Below are 26,406 nucleotides of genomic sequence, written 5' to 3'. Positions count from 1 at the left end.
AATATAGCTTGAATGTCATGCATGTTGAGGAAATTGACAGGCTCGAAAAAAGAGTCAAATTGATTTATTATTGTAGTTTTATTGTTAAACCTGCAAGGAAAGTCACAGAATGTTAGACATAGCGCTACTAATTAGATGTCAGCAGTGTAAACTTGTATTTGTATTTTTATAAGCAATGGGCAACAAATATTTGATGCACTGAATGATTATAAGGTGTACTTTCTGTCTTGAGGTTTTAATCTGACCTTGACCCAATGTTCATGTGTCAGTGGTCAATGTTAAGTGTATGCTGTTTTGTCCTTTTCCACTACATCAGCTATATTTTTTTCATAGAATGATTACTTAGTGTATACCTGTCTGGCTGAGTTCATCTGACCTTTACCTCATTTTATAAGTGCATTGGTCAATGTAAAGATTTCATGATAAGGTCTGTTCCTCAGTAACTCAAATCAGTAAGTCATATTATTATACGTCTGCAATGATTGTAAGGGAGACATTTTCATCTGTCCTTTACATCATTTACATGTCAGTTTATGTGTTGCTTGTGCTAAAACTTTTATCTTTGAAATTTCAACATTCAAATACTCAGCAAATCAGATAAGACATTTCAGAGTTGAAAGGATTATATCTGCCTGAAATATACCCATCTCCAAATTGATTGGTAATGATGCTAAATGTTGACATAGTAATGAAATATGGCTTCAAGGATCTCTCCAGTCTGGCAGTAAAACCCCATGTTGATGTAGTATTTATTTGGATGTACAGAATGTACCCATAACAAGCTACACCAATATAAAGATGGAGGCTTTTTGCCACTGGACTATAAGTATACAATGAACAATAAACAACTTGACCACAACTTAAACTAAGATCAAAACAGCCTCTGGTTGAAGGTGGTACAGTGACCTATAGTTGTTAATTTCTGTGTCATTTGGTCTCTTGTGAAAAGTTGTCTTATGTGCAATCTAACACTTCTTATTTATATAGTTATCTATAGTGTGAATGTTTGTTATTTGAAAGCAAGAAATTGAGGCTTAAAAAAGTAACTAACTTTTAAAACATTTTAAAAGAATTTATATAATAGAGAAACAGATCAGACATAAGTCGTTAAAAACAACCATACAATAAAAATGATTAAAACCTAGTTTTAACTGCCGAAACATTAAACAGAGTATCCAAACTAGATCAAATTGAACAGAGTACCAGTTAATGAGATTTGATATGTTAAGAACAATAAAAGGCATTCATTTATTTTAAGAATTTTGAGAAATATGCTATATTTTGTCACAAAAAAGAGTGATGCTATATCACTTTGCATCTTGGGAGAATGTACTATAAACAATGCATCCTGGGAGAATGTATTTTTAACAATGCATCTGGGGAGAATGTATTTTAACAAGTAGCTATTTTATAGCTGGTAAAGATATAACAAGAAATAACAACATTTAAAGATTATAAAAATAAACAAATATGAAAAATGCAAACATGATGTAAACAATGAAATTCTTCCTCCTTCTCAAAATCTTCATGCTTTTTAATATGAATAATCTAAAAAAAATTCTCTAGTTTTTCTAATTTTAGATATGAATATTCTAGAAATGTGCATGTTTTAAAATACAAATTATCTAAAAATGTGCAGATTAAGAATCAACTCTTTGAATATTAAAAATTTGCACATAAGTATTAAGGTGTTCATTGGCTTCAAGTAATAAAATGTATTTTAAGTTGTGAATATTCAGGTTCATAATTGAAACTGGCATTTTTTGGGCAAGAAATGCACTCTTTTAGACTGTTAAGACTTTACCTTTACTTGGATAAAAAAAATATGTACAAAGTAAATGCTATTCTACTAAATTGGGTTTTAACCTTTGCTTGATCTAGATTCAAGGAGATCATATTTTTTCTGTTATAATAAGATAAGTTTGTAGGTACTCCTACAATTGATTCTTACATTTGCTTCTTAGTTTAATGGTTAATTACACAGTTATGTCCCCTTTGGGATGTCAATCACTGTTAATTGATATATTGCATGGTAAAGATCCAATCCTTTCCTTTTCATATACTATTTGAACACTATATTGGGTGAAAAACTGGTTAGTGCAAGGAATTACATACTTTGACATGGAAAATTCTTTGTTTAATTGTTAATAATTACAAAATTATTTCCCTTTTTGGATGCTCAACATCAATTGGTTCATTGCATGACAAAGATCCATTTATAGTTATATCACTTACAATATTAAGGCTTATGGTACAACAATGGGGAAAAGTGATAAGTGCAAGGGTTATATCAGCACTAGATGATTGCATCACACAGTATGGAAAATCAGATTTGTTTTTATGTTTAAAGAAGGTATAATAGATCATAATTGACAATTTATAATGTTCAGAATTTACATATTTTCTTGAAGTAGTGAGGTCTGTCATCTTCTATGTTAAATGATATCCTGAATTCCATGACAACAGTTCTTTGGCATATGTAAAACATGATATGTGAATCTAATGGTATGTGAATCCATGGTGTTTGTCTTTTTTCACTTTCACATTACAGATCTGTGCTTCTCTTCCTTTGTCAACTTGTACAGCTCATTCTGTCAAATAATGAAAAATTATGTCAGGGAAGAAATATCATAAATGGATGCTTATGTTGGCTTAATTTTATGAAAATATAAACATATAATGCTACTTTACAGTATGCACTAACTAACTGGAAGATTTCAGTGGAATTTTACAGTTTTTAACCGGATTTTTGTGACAAAAATGTCGGTTATTGATTTGGGGATGTACGGCGGGCGGCCGGGCGGCCGGGCGGCCGGGCGGGCGGGCGGCCGGGCGGGCGGGCGGGCGGGCGGCAATCAAATGTTGTCCGTGCATTAACTCATGAACCGTTCAACCAAAGCTTTTAAAATTTTAATATGTTATTACTGACAACTATACGAAGGTCAAGTTCAATAATGGCGATTTTGACTTTTACCGTTCAGGAGTTATGGTTCTTGAAAGGCGGCAATCAAATGTTGTCCGTGCATTAACTCATGAACCGTTCAACCAAAGCTTTTAAAATTTTAATATGTTATTACTGACAACTATATGGAGGTCAAGTTAAATAATGGCGATTTTGACTTTTACCGTTCAGGAGTTATGGTTCTTGAAAGATTGAAAAATGGAGTTTTCAGTCGTGTCCGTGCATTTACTCATGAACTGTTCTACCAAAGTTTCCCAAATTTTAATATGTTGTTACTGATGACAGAATGGAGGTCAAGTTCAATAATGACGATTTTGACTTTTACCGTTCAGGAGTTATGGTTCTTGAAAGATTGAAAAATGGAGTTTCCAGTCGTGTCCGTGCATTTATGCATGAACTGTTCTACCAAAGCTTCCAAAATTTTAATATGCTGTTACTGATGACAAAATGGAGGTCAAGTTCAATAATGACGATTTTGACTTTTACCGTTCAGGAGTTATGGTTCTTGAAAGATTGAAAAATGGTGTTTCCCGTCGTGTCTGTGCATTTTCTCATGAAACATTCAACCAAAGCTTTTGAAATTTTAATATGTTGTTACTGATGACAAAATAGAGGTCAAGTTCCATAATGACGATTTTGACTTTTACTGTTCAGGAGTTATGGTTCTTGAAAGATTGTAAAATGGCGTTTGTTGCATTTACTCATGAACCATTCAATCTAAGCTTTTCAAATATTATTATTTCAAAATGTTGATACTGATGACAAAATGGAGGTCAAATTTGATATTGATGATTTTCACTTTCACCATTCATCAGTAATGGTTCTTGTGATATTGCCAGGACACAAATAAATGTAAATAAATCCGGTTTGCTGTCGTTGTGACAGCCTCTTGTATATCAGTGTACTTGTCCAATGTCAAGGCCTTTATTTCAGTAGTTGTTTTCTTACTTTTTTTTATTTATTTAGTTTTTAAGTACTTACATAAATTCGCTTTTGAGACTTTTTGTATGAATTGTTTTTCATTGGTAGTGTGGTATGGGTTTTGCTCATCAATATATGATGTATGGTGACTGATAATTGCTAACTTCTATACTATTTTATCTCTGTTGGAAAGTTGTCTAATTGGTAATTATACCACATCTTCTTTTTTTTTGTAATTATGTAAAACTGGATCATTAATAATTGATTTGTGTACTTTGATGAACTTTGATGTACTTTGAGTCATTGTTCACATTCAGTGTTGCTTGTTCCCCACTCCTTCACTTTTTGCAATAGATAGTGTCAAAATCTCATACTTTATTGTTTATTGTAGGACAATATTTGTGAGCACTGTCAGGGAGAAAAAATGTCATTTGAACTTTTTTTGCTAAATGTTTGGAAACAAAGTTTGAGAGACATCTTCTAAGCACAACGACATGAAAACATTTTATTGGGGAAACAAAGGTTTTTTCTTTTTTTTTCAAATAATAAAATTTTCAGTATACCTCGTTTTCATCACTGTCTATGCTGTCAGACGATCTGCTACCTGATTTGTCTTTAGAGGATCTATCATTGCTGTCAGTATCACTAAGTTCTGGACTGTCTACTTTATATTTGTTCTCTGAAGATTCTGAATTGCTTCCACTGTCCTTATGTTTACCATAGTTCTTCCAGAATTCACCCTTGCTCTGGTCATTCTCTTGTTTCTTGTTGTTTGCTTTATGTTTTTTCCAGACCTCAGCTTCTTTTGAAATTTTGTTATAACTTTCATCTGAATTCATTTCTTTGTGTTCCTTCCAATTCCGAGATTTGTGCTGCCTTGGTTTGTGTCTTTGATTTCCATTATTTTTGTATGTCTTCCAGTATTCTGCTTTAGATAATTCTTCAGAGGCATTGCTTTCATCTGATTTAGAGTCTTCCTCTTTCTGTTAAAACACCAAAATGAACTGTTAAGAGATTTTAAATTTTAGCAGTTTGTTGTTTTTTCATTATTTACTTGAAGGCTTTTGAAGTGTATGCACGTACTGCAGTACATTGTAGCTTGAAAATTAAAAAAACTCTATTGAATAAAAGGAATACAGAAGAAACCTATAGAAGGAAAAAAGAAATATTGAAGATTTTTATGGAATAGAATTTGTAACGATATCGCCTCGTCTTATTAATACTAGTGTTGGGGTTGCGACTAGCTCATGAACAAAAACACATCTTACGTTAACGACATTTTAATAAGAGAGAGTAAAACAAAAAGGCGTTTCCGGACATCACTTGTACAGTTCCGTAAAACATATAAACTGAATTACACATATACATATAATATATATCTAAATATATAACATCCCCCGGCAGAAAGAAAATTCCCAATGAATTTTTGCATATGTGGAATTCATACCATAATCAAATAAAATACATGATCAATAATACCAATATAGCTTTCTAACTTCCATAATATTCAAACTTTCAATATATAAAAACAAACAAGTAACTGGTATGGATAACTTTGTGGAATAAGCATCTTGTAACAAATTGCAGAGTACTACATGTATAGAAAATATCTTGTTCGTCATAAACGTGACAGTTAATATCATATGATATAAATTACTATGAAATCACCAGAGACCTTACTCTTATTTTGTAGATAAATGCTAAACGTGATAAAATATGCACACTTTCAAAGAGTCTCACACAAAAATACAATATAAGACCAGCTCATACTACTCTCATGCACTCTGAATTTCTCGTGAACCATACTATTCACAGCAATACTACTCAGGTTATTCGTGATTAACATATAAAAGTCACTGACAGGTATTCATACAATATCATTTGGTTATCTATGCCTTACTATTCCAATTTCCATGTTTTGGGGGTATTAAACTTATTTCACTAACAATCCGCACTACAGAAAAAACAATGTTCATTTCTTAAAATAAAGTGTAGTTTTCTTTATAAAGTTTTGACAATACGATTAAGTCTTTAACTAATCCTTGCAACTTTCGAAATTACAAACAAAAGTTTTATACGATACGCAAAATCCTATATTCAAAATGAAAAAAAAAACACAAAAAAACCCTTCTTTTAACTACATGTTCTAAAGTCAATGAATTTGCCTTTCAAAAGTAATTTAGGCTAACTGCCTTTAAATTCTAATAAAAGCTTCATTACAAAAAAAAAATAGTTTATCAAACAAAATTATTCATGTTATCAATAATCAATACAAAATATTGCAATAATCATATATGTAAGTGATGCCGGAATGATATAATAAAACATCAATGCATAATAATACAAAATATAATAGGGAACACACAATAAATGTTCACAATTCTCTTTTCTTTTGCCTCTTGGTCTTCATTTGCCCCAATAAAAATACAATGTTTTATATATATATCACACGGAAAAAATCAGTAATGAGAAAAATCTCACATACTGTACGCTCAGCTGTAAGTAGACGAGCAGAAATGAGATAAATCTCACATTCTACATAAATGAAAATAAATACAGGCAATGCATACTATAATTAATCTTTATTTTTGCAATCTCATATTATTCCAATTTATTTCGTCTATACAAGACCATATATATTTGAATATACCCACGGACGTCCATGATGTTTTCTGACACGGGGAAGAATCATCTACTATGTATAAATGACGATTCAATGTATTAAAATAAATGTCTCTATGTTTGTTTGGATATATAGTTTTAAAATAAATATTTGTTCGAATAATTCACTAGTCTAATGCTCTCATAATGTATCCATATTGACGAATCAACCACGTGTATCGTCCTCGTGTATGGGGTCTACATGTATTATTAACGGGAGTCACATTTTCAAAAATAATTAAAATGTCTTTTAAAAACAGCAAATATTCTCATAAAATTGTTAAAAGTCTCCTAATAATCTTTTTAGGGTCACTCCACCATGTAACGATATCGCCTCGTCTTATTAATACTAGTGTTGGGGTTGCGACTAGCTCATGAACAAAAACACATCTTACGTTAACGACATTTTAATAAGAGAGAGTAAAACAAAAAGGCGTTTCCGGACATCACTTGTACAGTTCCGTAAAACATATAAACTGAATTACACATATACATATAATATATATCTAAATATATAACAAATTAATATTGAAAATAGAATGGATATTGGAGAGGTTTATTAAAAAAAATGAATATTGAAGAGCTCTGTGAAATACAAGGGATATTACTCACCGATGAGTCATGGCTTCGTTTCAGGTCGGAATATGTGATTTGATTGGAACCACCCTCCTTTAGCTGATCCGTATCATCTATATCTTTAATCAGTTTCATTTCATCTGAACCCTGGTTTAAATTATCATCTGCTTCAAACGAACCACCTTCTACTGGAAATGTCATATCTATAGTCTCTTCTGGGTTCTCCTTCTGTCGTTTGTTCATTTCTGTCATTGGAAAAAAAAAGAAAAAAAAAAGTGAAATACAGAGCCCAAAAGACAAAAGAATACAGTCAATGTTGTCTTTTTCCTTAGTATGTAATCTGATGATATTTTATATATATTTTTGTGAATGTTTTCAACTATGGTTTGCAGAATTTATCAGTAGATGCTAAACAGGACATAAAATAAGTTTTAAATGCCCAAGTAACAAAATTATTATTATAGAACTGCTTTAAATAGAAATCAAACTTATGCTAGCTCAAGCGCACGTATATGTGTAAAAGTATAAGAGGCTAGCTCAAGTCACGTATATGTGTAAAAGTATAAGACGCTAGCTCAAGCGCACGTATATGTGTAAAAGTATAAGAGGCTAGCTCAAGGGCACGTATATGTGTAAAAGTATAAGACGCTAGCTCAAGTCACGTATATGTGTAAAAGTATAAGAGGCTAGCTCAAGTCACGTATATGTGTAAAAGTATAAGACGCTAGCTCAAGTCACGTATATGTGTAAAAGTATAAGAGGCTAGCTCAAGTCACGTATATGTGTAAAAGTATAAGACGCTAGCTCAAGCGCACGTATATGTGTAAATGTATAAGAGGCTAGCTCAAGGGCACGTATATATGTGTAAAAGTATAAGACGCTAGCTCAAGCGCACGTATATGTGTAAAAGTATAAGAGGCTAGCTCAAGGGCACGTATATATGTGTAAAAGTATAAGACGCTAGCTCAAGCGCACATATATGTGTAAAAGTATAAGACGCTATCTCAAGTCACGTATATGTGTAAAAGTATAAGAGGCGAGCTCAAGGGCACGTATATGTGTAAAAGTATAAGACGCTATCTCAAGTCACGTATATGTGTAAAAGTATAAGAGGCTAGCTCAAGGGCACGTATATGTGTAAAAGTATAAGAGGCTAGCTCAAGTCACGGATATGTGTAAAAGTATAAGACGCTAGCTCAAGTCACGTATATGTGTAAAAGTATAAGACGCTATCTCAAGCGCACGTATATGTGTAAAAGTATAAGAGGCTAGCTCAAGGGCACGTATATGTGTAAAAGTATAAGACGCTATCTCAAGTCACGTATATGTGTAAAAGTATAAGAGGCTAGCTCAAGGGCACATATATGTGTAAAAGTATAAGAGGCTAGCTCAAGTCACGTATATGTGTAAAAGTATAAGACGTTAGCTCAAGTCACGTATATGTGTAAAAGTATAAGACGCTATCTCAAGCGCACGTATATGTGTAAAAGTATAAGAGGCTAGCTCAAGGGCACGTATATGTGTAAAAGTATAAGACGCTATCTCAAGTCACGTATATGTGTAAAAGTATAAGAGGCTAGCTCAAGGGCACGTATATGTGTAAAAGTATAAGAGGCTAGCTCAAGTCACGTATATGTGTAAAAGTATAAGACGCTAGCTCAAGTCACGTATATGTGTAAAAGTATAAGACGCTATCTCAAGCGCACGTATATGTGTAAAAGTATAGGACTTTGATTGGTTTTGATACATTCGAATTTTTAGTATGTTTTGCAGGTTCGTATATATCAACTCAATTTCCCACTGGACGTTAAGCAAACAACAATCAATCAATCAATCAACCTTAATTTTCAAACAGTTACATACTTTGGATAGAGATTTTTTTCAACCCGAAATATGTTAACAGATCTTTTGATATCCGACGCAGATCACCAGACATTTAATGTAATAAACAACATGGACAATAGAAGCAATGAATTATTGACGATCTCCCATTAGTCTGTAACTTTTAACTAAAAAGGTAAACATGCATGAGATATTCAAAACTGGACGAGTATAGTAAACTACGACCAATCATGCAATCATTTGATTGAAAGAATGAATGATTAAATGGAAAAACTAATTACTTAAATAATACAGCTCCTCACAAGAGACCAAATGAGACAGAAAAATAAACAGCTATAGGTCCTCGTACGGTCTTCAATAATGAGGAAAACCCACAGTTATAAAAGGCATGTGTTTTCATAAGTTTGTAATTTCGGTAAAATACTGTGCATAAGAGATGTTAAGGAAATGATTTACCTACCATTGTATGCTCCCATCTTTTTTACAACCCTCTTTGGAGCCTACAAATGAAACAAGGAATAGAGCACTCACCATAAATTTATAAACCTTACTGTACGGTATTGTTAACTTTTAAACAAAGGAGGTAAACATGCATATATATTGGTTTACTTTTACAAAATGTGACATGGACGGAGAGTTGTCACTCATTCCAAACCTTCTTATACCGGTATCTATATACGAATTTAAGTGTATGTGCTGCTGAAATACATGACAGTAGAGAAAAATGAAAACAACACTATGTAAATTTTATACGATGTCAAAGTTTTTGACCTTGGAAAGACATGATGAAATTGGACAGTCAATTGATGACCATGACTGTTGCGGGGTGGGTAACTGAAAGTAATCAACAAAGCAGTCTATTTTCGAAAAATTTGCATTACAGATTAACTTGGTTCTCAAAAACACTTGTATATAAATCGAATTATACACAAGTCAATGGTCTGAACTGCATTACTAACGTCCATTCGATTAAACAAGAAGATCTATCCAATAATGCGTTTAATCATATGCCTAATGATAACTTTCTTGGTAATTCATATGTCTGGGGAATAAAATATGAGATATTTACGTGGTAATACACCAAGGAGGTGGCATGTTTATTGTATAAAAGTGAATTCTATATTTGTTATGATTAATTGTTAAAGAGAAAACTTGTAAGGGTCTTGTAATACATTTCACCTGGAAACTTATACTGCAATGCTTATAATGTCAGTCAATCATAAAAGAAAGAGGATCCGAAGAGCCAGAATCGCTCACTGAAAAACAAGAGAGATTTTTTTTTCTCTCAAGGGCAATAACTCTTCTCAGGGGTAATTTGACAATTTGTCGATCTTTACTTATTTGTAGATCATATTTTGTTGAACATTTTTGTTATCGAAACTTAAGTTTCCATTTTCATTTAAGGCAATAACTCTTATAAGGTAGCATTTTGGTCATGTATTTCAAGTGATGAAAATTACTATCTACGAGTAGATTCATGTTAAATAAAACTAGAGGCTCTCAAGAGCCTGTATCGCTCACCTGACTCTACTTGGGTTTTTGAAATCATATAAAAACAGATAAAATTTGACTACAAAGTAACAACACTTGGCCAGCACCTCATTAGCAAAGGACTATTCATGCTATGTTTGATATCATTCAATTCCTTGGTTCTCTAGAAGAAGACTTTTGTATGCATTTTCCAAAGGGTCCTATGTTAAACTAAGCCCCCCCCCCCCCCCCCGCTGGCAGCCATCTTGGATGATGGATCGGAGACAAAGTAACAACACTTGGTCAGCATCTCATAAGTAACGTTCATGCCATGTTTGGTTTCATTCCATTTAGTGGTTCTCTAGAAGAAGTCATTTGTATGCATTTCCCATAGGGTCCTATGTTAAACTAAGTCCCCCGTTGGCGGCCATCTTGGATGATGGATCGGCTATAAAGTAACAACACTTGGTCAGCACCTCATAAGGCACAATTATACCATGTTTGGTTTCATTCCATTCAGTGGTTCTCTAGAAGAAGTCATTTGTATGCATTTCCCATAGGATCCTATGTTAAACTAAGTCCCCCGCTGGCGGCCATCTTGAATGATGGATCGGCTACAAAGTAACAACACTTGGTCAGCACCTCATAAGGAACATTCATGCCATGTTTGGTTTCATTCCATTCTGTGGTTCTCTAAAAGAAGTCATTTGTATGCATTTCCCATAGGATCCTATGTTAAACTAAGTCCCCCGCTGGCGGCCATCTCGGATGATGGATCGGCTACAAAGAAACAACACTTGGTCATCACCTCATAAGGAACATTCATGTCATGTCTTCTTATATCGATGTGTAGGGTACTTTTGATAAGGCCTTCAAACATTAACTTAAACTATCGGTAATACGAGTAACCGGTTAGGCAAAAGTGTACGATTTGACAACACTAAATGAAACCAAACATGGCATGAATGTGTCTTATGAGGTGCTGACCAAGTGTTGTTACTTTGTAGCCGATCCATCATCCAAGATGGCCGCCAGCGGGGGACTAAGTTTAACTTAGGACCCTATGGTAATGCATACAAATGACTTCTTCTAGAGAACCACTAAATGAAATCAAACCAAACATGGCATGAATGTGCCTTATGAGGTGCTGACCAAGTGTTGTTACTTTGTAGCCTATCCATCATCCAAGATGGCCGCCAGCGGGGGACTTAGTTTAACTTCGGGCCAGGTGAGCTAAAAAAGTTGTTTGTTTCTCTGATTTCTGCTATAATATTTTACAAACATTGTTTATTTGCGACAGAAAGTTGTTGCTTCAAAATCAACATAGAAGACGAGACCCGTGGTGTTGTCTATCCTTCTACTTGATTTTTTATTGGCCGCCTTTGAATTGTCTATTTTCAGTCTTTTCTGATGTTTGCGCTGAAGCGAACAGCTGACTCCGTGTAACTTGTGTTTAATACTAATCGATTGTAGACCTAATTAAACCATTTCATTTTACAACATAACATAACATTGTCAGGTTAACCGTTTTTTACACTATTGTTAAGAATTTTACGTTCTTGTGCGTCTCGCATTACGGTCTTTACAAGGCATTCAGCTGCCTATGGACATAACTGCAGGCATTTAATTGTGTTATATTCCAAACAATTGAAATTTCCTTTTGATATTTCATGGGTTTATAAAATTTCAGTGAATCTGGTTTTTCTTTTGTAACAATACATAAAAGTAGAAAACAAGATTCAATTTGCTTTCGGGGAATTTAGTTAAACAACGAAGAATAGTTCAAGGTTATACGAGATGCTTTGTTATTTTTAGCTCACCTGTCCCGAAGGGCCAAGTGAGCTTTTCTCATCACTTGGCGTCCGTCGTCCGTTGTCGTCTGTCGTTGTCCGTTGTCGTTAACATTTTACATTTTGAACTTCTTCTAGAGAACCACTGAATGGAATCAAACCAAACATGGCTCGAATGTTCCTTATGAGGTGCTGATCAAGTGTTGTTATTTTGTAGCCGATCCATCATCCAAGATGGCCGCCAGCGGGGACCTTAGTTTAACATTGGACCCTATGGGAAATGCATACTAATGACTTCGTTTAGAGAACCACAAAATAGAATCAAACCAAACATGGCATGACTGTTCCTTATGAGGTGCTGACCAAGTGTTGTAGCTTTGTAGCCGATCCATCATCCAAGATGGCCGCCAGCGGGGGACTTAGTTTAACATAGGACCATATATGGGAAATGCATACAAATGACTTCTTTTAGAGAACTGTTGAATGGAATGAAACCAAACATGGCATGCACGTTCCTTATGAGGCGCTGACCAAGTGTTATTACTAGGAAGCCGATGTACCATCCAAGATGCCCGTCAGCGGGGGACTTAGTTTAACATAGGACTCTAAGGGAAATGCATACAAATGACTTCTTTTAGAGAACCACTGAATGGAATCAAACCAAACATGGTATGAATGTTCCTTATGAGGTGCTGACCAAGTGTTGTTACTTTGTAGCCGATCCCATCATCCAAGATGGCCGCCAGCGGGGGACTTAGTTAAACATAGGACCCTAAGGGAAATGCATACAAATGACTTCAGTTAGAGAACCGTTGAATCAAATGAAACTAAACATGGCATGAATGTTCCTTATGAGGTGCTGACCAATTGTTGTTACTTTATAGCCGATCTATTATCCAAGATGGCCGCTAGGGTGGACTTAGTTTAACCTAAGACCCTTTGGGAAATGCATACAAATGACTTCTATTAGAGAACCAATGAGTGGAATGAAACCAAACATGGCATGAATAGATCTTATGAGGTGCTGACCAAGTGTTATTACTTTGTAGCCGATCCATCATCCAAGATGGCCGTCAGCGGGGGACTTAGTTTATCATAGGACCCTTTGGGAAATGCATACAAATGACTTCTTTTAGAGAACAACTGAATGGAATCAAACCAAACATGGCATGAATAGATCTTATGAGGTGCTGACCAAGGGTTGTTACTTTGTAGCCGATCCATCATCCAAGATGGCCACCAGCAGGGGATTTAGTTTAACATAGGATCCTATGGGAAATACATACACATGACTTATTGCATACAAAAGTCTTCTTTTAGAGAACCACTGAATGGAATGAAACCCTACATAGCATGAATGTTCCTTATGAGATGCTGACCAAGTGTTGTAACTTTGTGGCCAAAATCTTTTTTTTTAATATGATTTCAAAAACCCAAGTAGAGTCAGGTGAACGAAACAGGCTCTCAAATACAGGTTCTTGAGAGCCTCTAGTTTTATTTTGCGATCGTATCATGTGTACTCAGTTACCTTGGTTATATTTCTTAAATTATTATAAATCAAAATCAGGCTATTTGATACTCTTGTAAATATTCTGTATACACTTGGACAATGATTGACTCAAACCTGCTCTCATTTCGACACTCAGTCTCTGTCCAAAAAGGGTCAAGCCAATTTCAATTTGTAACTTTCGAATCGCATTTCGCAAATGTGCAAAATTAAGAGCAAAGATATCTGAGTTTGGTTAGTTCTCGAATTAACCATGATGTTAAGTTCTCGCATTAACCATGATTCCTTCTTCCTGAAAAAATAGGACACCCTCTAAATCATCATTGAGCAATGCTACTATACTACTTAGAAAATATTACCTGTTGAAGTTGTGGCGGTGGTAACTGAAAGTCTCGTGGGAGTACTATATCATCCTTGTCAGATAGTACTGTGTCGTGTTCAGATGACAAAACCTGTTCTGCTAGGCTCCTTTCCTCGTCTAAAAAATAAAAAGTTTAATGATAACCAAACATGAGCACTGCAACAATAGCTCACATTATGATATGACAATTCACATATACAATTCAAATACCAGCTTTTGCTTTCTAGCAATTCACATAACAACTATTAGCTTTTTTGCAATTCACAAAACAGCTATGCATTTTCGGACAATGCACAAACCAGCTATTAGCTTCTCACACTCTTACATAATTCACATACCGGCTATTCGATTCTGGCAATTTATATTCAATTAACATACCAGCTATTACCTTTCTGACAAATAATATACAGTTTTTACACAAGCCATTAGCTTTCTGAAAATTCTTATACATTACACATAATAGCCAGTACCTTTCGGCCAATACACAATTAGTTAATATACCAACTATTAACCTTTTACATTCATTTTCAATTCACAAACCAGCTACTAGCTTTCTTTCACCAGTTCACATACAGCTCACATACAAGCTTCTATTTTTTTTTGGCAATACATAGATAATTCCCATCAGAGCTATTCGCTTTCTGAGACCTATACCCAATCAACATACCAGCTATAAGCTTTCTGACAATTCATTTACAACTCACATTCCAGCTATGAACTGTCTGATAATTCATCAACTCTTCACATACCAGCTACTAGTATTAGCTTTCTGACATTAATCAACATTTCACCTACCAGATATTAGCTTTACCGATATTTCACCTACCAGCTATTAGCTAACTGATATTTCACCTACCAGCTATTAGCTAACTGACCTATTAGCTTCTGGTACTCGTACACACAATTCACCTACCAGCTATTAGCTTCTGGTACTCGTACACAATTCACATACCAACTGTTAGCTTTCTGACAGTTCTTAAAAAAATATTTACATACCAGCTATTAGCTTTCTGACGATTTCTGGATGGTCTCTGAGCGTTAACAATACATCTCTGATAACATTTCCTACGTCTATTCCTTTGGCAGCATTCCCCCATTCTTCATCGTCATTGTCCTCACTGTTTTCTGATGATTTTGTTATTGTTGGCTTTTGTGATTCCAGTTCTTTTTCCAAGTTTGTCACCTTTAGTTAAAGCGGAGATAATTAATGCACACTTAAATATTTCTCACATTTTGTGTAAAAGGCATTTAGTTGTATCAAAAACCAAATAGAGCAAGGAACACTGAAATTTACTAAATTAAAAAATTAAAAAAAAAGAAGAAAAAAAAGAAAAGTAAAACAAATGTTACAAATCTGGATTCGATTTTATCTATAATTGTCAATAGCTTACATTAGTGTGGTAGAAACCCAACAACTCAATAAAAGCAAAAACAAAAAAGGTAAATATACGTCATCTTTAAGGACTTGCTTGGCTAGATGACGCTAGAGTGCAATATACTAAAAAACATGGAAATTCCACGCGGCCACAGTAACTAATAAAACGGTCGAACGACGCCAGAGCAATCCCAGACTTATTTACGTTAAGAGGCTTAAAATACCGAACAAATTATAGGTGACATTTCTTTAACAGACCGACCAAGTTTGGTTGCACTATAGAAAAGAGTTCGAAAAAAATATTAAAACACATATCACGTGAGTGACTTACATCTTTGTTTTCCTTCTCCACTTCAGTAGGTTTCATCAAAACTACAAGACAAAATAATTCTTTGTATTTCATTATACAAATATATCTAATAATTTGTTACATCACCAGGTGCGAACTAGTCTAGTTTCTTTGAAAATAAAAACATAAATCTGCATTTTTCCAGCTCCTCAATCATTTTGCATAAAGGTTAACTATTGACTTTTTACATTTTTTGGCATTGTTCCTTAATGTCCAGTTACAAATGTTTCATCATACATATTCATGACGAGATCATGCAAAGGGGTGTTAAGTCCGATTCCTCATGGGGAGAAAGAACCCAGGCCTATCAAACATAGGCAGTTCAAATTGCTAGTCCACCTTCCTGTCGCGATGCCAGTCATCTTGACCTACATATTGTATTCATTTTTAATGGTTTCTCATCATCCTGGATAAGCATGAAATTATTGCCAGTGAACATTTAGGGAGTTCGCTTCTCAGTTTCAAAATAATTAACTTTTCAAAACACTAGTTTATATTGATAGGGAATTAATAAAGGAATAAACCATAATGCCTATGTGTTGCCATTTTTCTGACATTTTTTTTAACGCAATAATTCTCAATCGAATAAAGGTTATTTGGACGGCTTGTCTAGAATAATCGAATCTCGATATCCATCGGTTGTGCTGAATGTTGTTTTATAATCATTTTAGTTTGCTTATAATCTTCAGAACTTTATCGGTCCGAGTTGTACCGCTACATATTTTTCCTGTTTTTGTCATTATTGCTTTTCGCTTTCATTCTTTCTAATTTTGTTTGTCTGTTTGTGGATTTGTTTGGTTTTGTTGTAAGCTATGAGGATGTTACAGAAATTAGAATTCCAGAGAATAAAATAACAATTAATCTTCTCCCACCAAAACACAGACAATAAAATTTGCAGAATTCATTCCAACATAAAACTAAACTGTAACCGTATTTTCAGAATTATCATTTAACGTGGGATAATGGAACGGAGAATTATTTGTATAATGTTACAATTTCACTATTATGCTAAAATTACAGTATCATTTATAATTTGAAAGTTTGTGATTGACGTTAATTGAAATTTGATTGGATATTCTGAAGCAGACTTTAATCATTCTGTTTATTGTCGAGGTTATTTGTGTTATTATAGCATACTATAATATTTCAAAAAAACTTTTAAAATGTTAAATATCCTTTAAAGATTATAATCAAATATGGAATCAGTTTAACATTTTAAACTCGGAAAAGTAAAATGTTTAAGAGTGAAATCAGAGTTTTGCCGTTTGTCAATAATATGTTTGTCAAGCTATTAAAGAACATTGTTATATTAAATTTAAAATGTCATAAGTTTCACAAATTACTTAGTTGAATGGCATGGTCTGTTTATTTATTGCTTGAAAAGAAATTAATAAATATCAGATATTGGAAAATTTCGAAGAATAAAAATTCGATACGAATAGAAACCTTGCGTAATTTAGCGATGTAAGTAGCCAGGAACCACACTGAAATAGACGTTTAAATCCCGTCACGTTTTAAAAACATTGAATATTGTTCAATTAGACGTCAGCCCTGCGACTACATGACGAATGCGATATACCAGGAGCTCTCAAGAGCCTTAGTGTAATCGCTCCCCTGACATTGATCGGGCTAACGTGTTGCATTTGAAGGCATATTAAATATAAAAGCAAAAAAGAATTAAGAAGTTTCTATGTATTGGCACCATAGTGACGCAGTCTAGAGCTTTGAAGCATCAATTAATCATAATATATTTTTTACATTGACTACAATGATGAATTTCAATATCTGACAGTCAATTAAAAAGAAAGTAAACCGATTTTATATCAATATTTCATAATTCAAGGGTAAATGAAGATACGCGTAGGACGGATAACAATCTTAATTGAGGTTTTGATTATAGTCCAAACTAAGTTCTTTAATCAGGTGCGTCGAAAATGGTAAGCAGTGACGGATCAAGAAATTTTGATAAGTGGGGGCACACCAGTGACTGCCTAAGAGGGAACCCGCTCCGGTAACGCTTCAGAGGTTCGCTATATGGTCAACCAATTTTTCCCACAAAGGGGAGCAGTCTCCCCTAAGTCAGACTCTGGTAGGCATCTTCTGCTACATGTTCACCACACGTCATGTGATTCAAAGGCCAAACCGACCCCGGAACTCAAAATTGTTTCGGATTGATATTAGTAAGTATGTTGTGATTTGCGAAAAAGTTGAAATGTCACTAGTGAGCTGAGAAAGTAAGACAATAACAAATAACCAATTCATCATCCCATCTGAAGTCATAATCTTCAATTATCCACCACCAACAAAAGGAAGTGGAGGTAGGCAACTTTATACATCACCGTACGGCATTCATTAAGAGCAAAACTTATATTGTAACAGTATGATGTATCGTATGTCTATGATGTACCGGTATGTTTACACAGTTTGTAACAGTATCATGTATCGTATGTCTATGATGTACCGGTATGTTTACACAGTTTTGAATGCTGGATCCCAATTATTGTCACATAAACCTAGTATGTCTGTGTGGGTTGCTTATAATTTTGTTAATATAACAGAACTATAAACTATAAACAACTGCCATACAAGTGGGAGGGTTAACTAGCAATAGAACTAGGTTTAATCAACTATTTTCTTTAGTATTTGAGTATTTATAACCCTTAACAGTCAAACTACGCTCCTTTTTAGCTTGATATTTACCTAATGCCGAATGCTTGTTATAAGTCCAAGAATTACTACATATTTTTTATATCAATTCTCTGGTTTTATGTTCTAGTTAACCTTTATCATAGAGTTACGTACGGATTTTTTAATGGCATATCATTGATAGCCTCTGTTGAATGTAATCAATTCTTTTGTAGACTGTACAATTAAGAGCTTGACATATGATAGGAAGATGGTCTATTGTTGAGGACCGTATATTGACCTTTTAGTGTCGTTGGGTTTCTATGTTATTGACTTTTACCTAACTTCCTTATTTATTCATAAATGTAATATTTATTTCACTGTCGCCTTGGCAAACGTTGCAAACGTAGAAACATCATGTGCTGTATATAATAGTTAAGCTTTTAAATACAATTTATACATTTATGCAATGTTATTTTTCAGGATAAATACAATGACGGGAATGACTGAATATCATGTATTATTTCTTTGCTCTTTGTCATGAGGTTTGAAGCCGTTGTATAATATTATAAAGACTGATTGAGTAGGTCATACCGACGTAATCTTGATGTGGTTAGATATTATAGTTAAGTTGTTCAAGACCTTCAAGCTAGTGTTGAGGCGAAGAAAAACACTGAAGCTCTATTACATTTTCCACAATTGTTTTCCCTGTCTTTGACTTATTTAATACAATATAACACGTAAGTTTGGGATTTCAAATTTAAAATCAAACCAAGAATGAAAACTAAATAGATCAAAATAAATTCTGTCGTCAGAGATTCTCTACTACGTAAAGAAGAGCACAATGATCTCGATACGAATACATGAAAATGTGAGATACGGAACCAAACGATACCATATGACATCTCAAGGTCAATTATTTCATCAGACTTTAATATGATTCAAGGCAGATTTGAATATAGCATTTACTTAGCCTCTTTTAGAACAAGTTAAAGTCAGCACTGCGAACTTAACAACTCAGAAACTTGAAGAAAAAGGAAAACAGTTTATTCGTGATTACGCCGATATATTTCCGAAAGGCGACTCGGATATGGAACATTCTACACTTGTACAACTTAAAATAGAACTTAAGGATGATAAACCGATTAAACAAAAATACAGGCGAATACAAACTTCAATGATTGAAGAAGTTCGATCCAACTAACACCAATTAATGTAAACAGGAATTATAAAGAAATCACATAGTCCTTTCTCATCAAATGTTGTCTTAGAGTCTGAGAATGTGTGTTGATTTTAGACAGCTTAACAAGAAGTCTCGTCTTGATGCCTATGATATACCTCGATTGTCTAGCAGAAAATAAGTACTTATCAACCGTAGATATGAATTCAGGCTATCATCAAGAATAGTTATACAAACTGCATGAAGAGTGTTCAGCTTTTACTGTCGGTCCTTTTGTAGGTAACCGTTGGATTATCGAACTTACCAGCGTTTAATAGAAGATTGCTTCGGAGACTTATATTTGAAAATATGTTGTATATTAATAGATGCCATAATCATATATACTAGAACATTTGAAGAACATATGGAGAGATGGAAACTTGTTTTTGACAGAATTAGGAATTCTTGTTTGAAATTGGCAATAGCTAAATGTGCCTTCTTCAAACCAAAGGTAAAGTATGTAGGCCATATAGTCTCAGAGGAACGAGTTTAAACTGACCCAGACAAAATAGAGAAAAATAAGAATTGACCAACACCGAAAACAAGAGAGGAAACTAGACAATATATTGGTTTTTGCAGGATACTACCGTATATTTAAACGAAACTTTAGTCAGATTTCTAAAAAAATTACCGAATTAATGCCCACACCAGCTAAAAAGAATAAAAAGAAAAAGCATACCAAAAAATCTTGAAATTAGAGAGAAAAACAGGAAATTGCATTTGAAAAACTAGAGGAACTTTTATCAATAGCACCAGTTTTAGGACATGCCGATTATACAAAAGCCTTTGAGTTACACACAGATGCTAGTGGATCAGGATAAGGTGCTGTATTATATCAAGAAGGAAATTTTTAACCATGCTGTACTCTCTATGTTAGGAGCTTTGGAACCAAATCATAAACTCCATTGGAAATTACATGTAGAATCACTTGTTTATGCATATAAATGTACAATACATCAATAAACTAATCAATAACCATACTTTTTAATGTTTAGTAGAAAATCGCAATTACCTATAGATTTAGTTTTCGGTTAGTTACAGAAAAACAACGAAAACCGCAAACAAAATATGTTCAGGAATTAAGGGAAAGGTTAGTAGAGGTTTATGAATTTAATAGCAGCTGCAAACTTAAGAAATGCTCATGTAAAACGTAAGGAAGGTTATGATCTAAGAGCAAGAGGTGCAGCGATTGCAAAAGGAGATACAGTTTTAGTTAGAAAAGTTGTGTTCGACGGGAAACATAAAATTGCGGATAAGTGGTAGGACGAACCATATATAGTTATATCACAACCCCATTTAGAAATACCAGTTTTCAATGTAAAAAAGGAAAATGGCGGAGGCAGATTAAGAACTCTCCACCGAAATCTACAACTACAACATTAGCCATATTTTAGAACAAACCGTTACAACTCCACATAGTCATAGTTACAGACAATTCGGACTTAGCTACTGAGTCTTCATCAGAGGATGAATATCATTTTGTACCTGCTATGACAGCAGACAGTGCTCCAACAAGCACTAGAGATACTGTTGTGTTACAGGAAGTAGAAACAGAACAACAGGATACAACAGAAGAAGTTATCAGTGATAATTATGAAATTGGAAGTGCTTTCGGTATTAATGAATCAGAGGATCATGATAGTGATAATACGTTAGATAATTTAGTTCTTACGCCTTTACCTCCACATAGACGGTCGCTTCATGCTAGGAGATAACCCAGGTGGCTAAGGTCTAGGGATTTTGTTTTCAGATATTTGTATACGTTCAAGATGGAGCAAATCCAACAAACAAATAACCCAAGGATATATAGATATCAAGAATTCATGTATTTCACCTTCTATTAACATCATCTTTTGAAATAAACGAGCGCTCCAAAATACCCAAATAGTCTATAAATACTATAGAAGATTGTCTGTGTCCTTTATTTCATTTTCATTTTAATGTTTGACAAAAACTAGAGGGGCAAACACATACCCCCAATTTTCTACCCAAGTGAAATAACAAAACTACACAAGAGAAGGTCAAACAACAAACAAGAGTTTCGACTGCTCTTATATTTGCACGTAAACCTGAACTCATTAAATCTGTTTTGTAAAAGGAATCACAAAGCAGACCAATATAGACTGTAATTTTGTTTCGTACGTCCTGATATTGAAATTATAACACATATTCTTGTGAAGTGAAAAAAACCCATGTTTAATTGGATATTAAGCAATCTACAAAAGTGTATTATTGCAAATTGCTCCCTTGTCAATGGCTTATGTGTCTAGTCAGAAAGAAACAAGCAACTCTATTTCTCTAGTGGCATTTGGTTTTGTTAAATAACCCTCAATATAAAATCATTATACTGATATGTTTTATACCGCTAGGAGATTGTAATTTAAGCATGGATCTAAAAATCCTAAAGGAATAATTCATTTGAATCACATACTGACTAAATTCTGCGCGCGTCAGTAAAGGATCAAATTGGAAACAAGATAGAAAAGTATTATTGTTTTGGATCAAAGAAGAATAATATATTGTGTAAGAATGATTATAAATCAATATCTACCTTCTTCAAATACGACAAAAATGTCAAATATCTTATAGCAAATCGATAGCTATCACGTATTAGAACCAAAAAGCTTCCGTTATTACGCAAAGACTTATGAAGTACGTCAAAGCAATTTGGACAACCTGCATAGAACATATGAAAGTAATTAGGGAGACAGTGTATGTCTCAAGTGGTAATGGTTAATTCTACTATCTCTGGCCATAGAAGTTAATCAGTAGAAGTGTTAATGCACTTAGGGAATGCAGTCATAAAAGGTTTTATGACCATATAAAACACAATGTTGCTATTAAAAATGCGTTTTCCATTAATGCTTTTTAACCCTTTGTATACATGCGGAAAACAGCGACATATAAAAACAAACCATCAAAAATACCAAAAACAAAACAAATATCACGAAAAAAAAGCAACAACTAAAATCCATTACCAAACAAGCACAATAGATTTACTCAGAATAAAAAAAACACAATCAACTATCGAAACAGTGAAACAAGAAAGGAAAATAATAAATAAACAAATTATCTTTCCATATCTGTTAAATTCGATAGATACGTAATTCCCGTAGGTTCTTAGTATCGATCATGAATATAAAATTCTATTTAGTAAATCTTAATTATTCAATGATTGACCAAATAGCTTACTTCAATTTATAAATTCATTAATTAATTTATTTGTTATTGAATATCATAAAATCGAAAAATCAATGGCTACTTTTATGAATAACATATAGCCAACGAATTTCCGTCTACTTATATTCCATAAACCAGCCATCGAATGTTAATTAAAGGTGCAAAATCTTTAAACTTAATAATAAATTAACAAAAATGCCGAACTCCAATTTAAGTCCAGTGAATAGTATATAAAACCTAACAAAATGAAAGTTCAAGAGATCATCGCCGATTTTTTTTTATGGATTCGTGTTTGTCAGAATTAAGTTTTCTATGTCGAAATGTACTATTATATTATTATTCATGTATTTCTCTTTCTGTGAGGTCCTTTTTGCAACATTTATTTTTACTGTATTCCTGTCATGTTATGTTGTCATTTTAGCGGTATATTTAACATTGCCATAAAGCGGGGAGGCTTGGATAGCCTCAAAAGCAGGTTCAACCCACCCTTTTTTTCGTAAAATGTCCAGTACCAAGTCAAGAATATGGCAGTTGTTATCTATCTAATAATTCGTTTCTACGTATGTTGCATTGTTGTTTGATTTTTGTTGCACTTCAGTGTTCTGTTGTTTCGTTGTTTTCCTCTAATTGTTGATGTCTTTCCCTCGGTTTTAGTTTGGTTTTGAATGTCCCTCATGTATCTTACAACTCTCTTTTTAGACTTAACCAACAAATGGAACGAATGGAATATTGAAAAAATGCATTTGAAAAACTTGACATGATCTAGAACCGCTATACATACATTCATATTTTTAATTTTTGGTATAATCATATCTTATAAAACTAGATGTTTATTGTGTTATGATTGTGTTTATCATGATTCATAGGGTTGTAACTGCATTTGAATAAACAGATGAATAAATGATTATATAAATGTGAGAAAATGCACATATACATATCACTTTCAAACATGTTTCCCTTTCATTATACTTGAATATTGTTAAGGATTTGAAATGTTATTTCTATTCACTTATGTATTTTTCCTGTATGATTGTACATTATGAGATGGTTGACTTTACAATTACGCAGTTAACAGTAACATTGGAAACTGTATATTCAGCGAACGGTCGCATAGTTGTCCGTAGTCCGACCAGTATGAGAAGTTCTTTAACCAGATAATAATCTTCCAATGGTATTTCAAAAAGTCGGTGCATCTGTTTTTAATGTGACACGAATTAATTCGATAGGTAGGTCGGTAACGGAACACACGGAGGTAGAGACAATCGGGGACTAAGTCACTCATAAAGCTTTGAAAATATCTATTCAATCCCGCCACTTTTCAATCAAAAGTCGATATTAAATTTGAAATACTAGTCAGTCAACTCGGCAAGCCTCGCGTTTTAAACTTGAAAATAAAACTGTCATGAGAGGATAAACATCGTTTCATACTAGAAGAAGCGGCAAAATCCATGTCTTCCATAGGAAGATATAGCGTCGAATATGAACGAATGAATACTTTATTCTCTTAAAACAATTGTTACAGAGAACATATACATATTAACAATATACAAACTTATATAACACCTCGAATTTACAGAAATAACTATCGCCTGAAAATCTATCAAAATGAAAGAAGTGAAATAAACCTATTCTAAAGCACCGACAATGTTTTTTTTGGATGAACCCTTTTACAATGCATGTCAATTTTCTTTTAATAAATCAAATTTAAATCAATTACAATTATTTGACTTACCCTGGTGTGATAGAATTAACACCACTGCTATGACCACCTCGCCATGTGATGCCATGTTTCTCTATGCAATAATATCTCAATATTCCAATATATACCGTTATTCTCATTCGGATCAATCTGAATGCCGATGAAACTAGGGATCAATAATTATACTACGCAAAACAGCAAAACATTAATAATTTACTTGTTTGATTGATTAGTGTTTTGTGTCGTCTTAATAATTAATAAGTTTTATATAACAAATCTTCTTCTTGATGTAACTCTAGAAGCAGGGATTTGGTTTCCCACAGAGAGTAATTTTATCACCACATGGTCATTTTTCAGACAATTTACTGGTGCGTTTTCGTCAATACTAGTATAAATTATTAAAAAGGTAAAAAAGAATAAGACGTTGGAATTGGAAAAGACGAATTCATTATATATAAGTGGTGAAGAAAAAATTCAATAACTGCAATATGAAATATCACAAAAGAAACACACATCCTACTTGATAGTTCTCTGGAAGATTAAACCATTCCATCTCTATCCTAATGTTGTAAGATTTTTCTTTCTTATATATTAAATTATTATAGAAAATATATTGATAAGTAATATTTTGAAGATGACATATATGTGGCGAGCATATAGTTAGTGTAAGGCATTAGAAATTGGAAAAGATGAATATAACATAATATATAAGTGGTTGAGATGAGAAAAATCATTATTTATCGGTAACCATACGTAATTGTCAAATTATTTCCTGATATATGGCATACTGTAGTATTACTGCCTATTGTGTATGCTGATTAACATTTCAAATTTCAAAGAAAAATAAACAGTCCTATCCAATATCAAAAACTCTTGATTGAAATGAAATAAAAGAAATGAATAGATAACTAAATAATTAGTTACAAAAAAAGCTTCAGCGTCGACTAATGGACACTATAATTATATATGTAACATATGGTTAGCTGTAACTGCCAGATACAGGAGAAATAATGTCACATACTTCAATAATTAGAGAGTATGCATATCTGCAGTTGAATAAATTGCTTCAAATGCAAATCAATTGCTGACTCAAATGCATACACATGTTATCATTGTGAATTATTCCACCCGACAATCAAACCAGCATCAAATGGGTCTCCTTTTGATAGTGTGAGATGTATTCTAGTACACATAGACTTCATACTGCAGTCGGGATGTTAAATCTGATGCATTGTGTTTAAAGTGTGTGACGCTCGGCTTGGTAAGGAAGGACCCGCTTCTGACCTGTTTTATGGCTAAGTTTTCTTGCCTTTACAGATCTTTACATTATATATTATTTTCATTTTCAGTGGCAGACCAAATTTCCTGCTCATCGCCTCTATTAGTTACCTTAGATGCACTCATCTATCGATTTAATGTCATTTTTTTCTTTTTGACATATCTGCATGACATTTTTGCCGCAATACTTAGAAAATGAGACCGCAATAAAACGTTGATGGCTATTGAGACTGAATCTGTCATGGTGGTATCATAAGGATGTTCTACGCTCTTTTAACTCTTATCCTGATATATATCCCCAAAAGTAAATACATTTCGTTGTTTTTTCAATTATACTGTACAGTAAAAAACTGACAAGATTTGTTGGTGCGATACGAGTTTTTCTTCTGACATTTTTACAATTATGTTTAAATGAGAAAACAACAGTGTAAAATAATGTTGGTATTTTTCAAACAGGCTTTCTAATCGAATCAAAAGAAACACAATATTGTCAATACATAAAACGAGATTTTTTTCCGAGTAGAATAGTTAGAATAAGCGTCAAGACAACTATTTAGTGATAAGTTAATTATTAAAGTGTATTACAAAAAT

The 26,406-nt window shown here is 33.5% G+C and overlaps 1 protein-coding gene across 1 annotated transcript; it reads right to left on the bottom strand.

Annotated features, from left to right (window-relative positions):
- Nucleotides 1-1,051: 1,051 nt before the first annotated feature.
- LOC139515714 (uncharacterized G-patch domain protein DDB_G0278987-like) lies at nt 1,052-24,712 on the bottom strand. Its single transcript, XM_071305377.1, has 8 exons — nt 24,571-24,712; nt 15,797-15,837; nt 15,087-15,273; nt 14,089-14,207; nt 9,423-9,462; nt 7,157-7,365; nt 4,447-4,866; nt 1,052-2,591 (listed from the first exon to the last, which is right to left on the bottom strand). Exons 1-8 carry the CDS (start codon nt 24,623-24,625, stop codon nt 2,541-2,543), a joined length of 1,122 nt encoding a protein of 373 aa, XP_071161478.1. The 5' UTR covers nt 24,626-24,712; the 3' UTR covers nt 1,052-2,540.
- Between the last annotated feature and the right edge of the window lie 1,694 nt (nt 24,713-26,406).

The sequence above is a fragment of the Mytilus edulis genome, chromosome 3 (genome assembly GCF_963676685.1).
Source record: "Mytilus edulis chromosome 3, xbMytEdul2.2, whole genome shotgun sequence".
Taxonomy (NCBI): Eukaryota; Metazoa; Mollusca; class Bivalvia; order Mytilida; family Mytilidae; genus Mytilus; species Mytilus edulis.
The sequence above is the reverse complement of the archived record's forward strand: the minus strand, read 5'-3'. Positions and strand labels throughout refer to the sequence as shown.

Coding starts and splice junctions, on each gene's coding strand:
- LOC139515714 (XM_071305377.1), bottom strand. CDS start 24,625: ATGGCATCACATGGCGAGGTGGTCATAGCAGTGGTGTTAATTCTATCA. Junction 15,838..24,570: donor GTTAATTCTATCACACCAGG/GTAAGTCAAATA, acceptor TTTGTCTTGTAG/TTTTGATGAAACCTACTGAA. Junction 4,867..7,156: donor AACGAAGCCATGACTCATCG/GTGAGTAATATC, acceptor GTGTTTTAACAG/AAAGAGGAAGACTCTAAATC.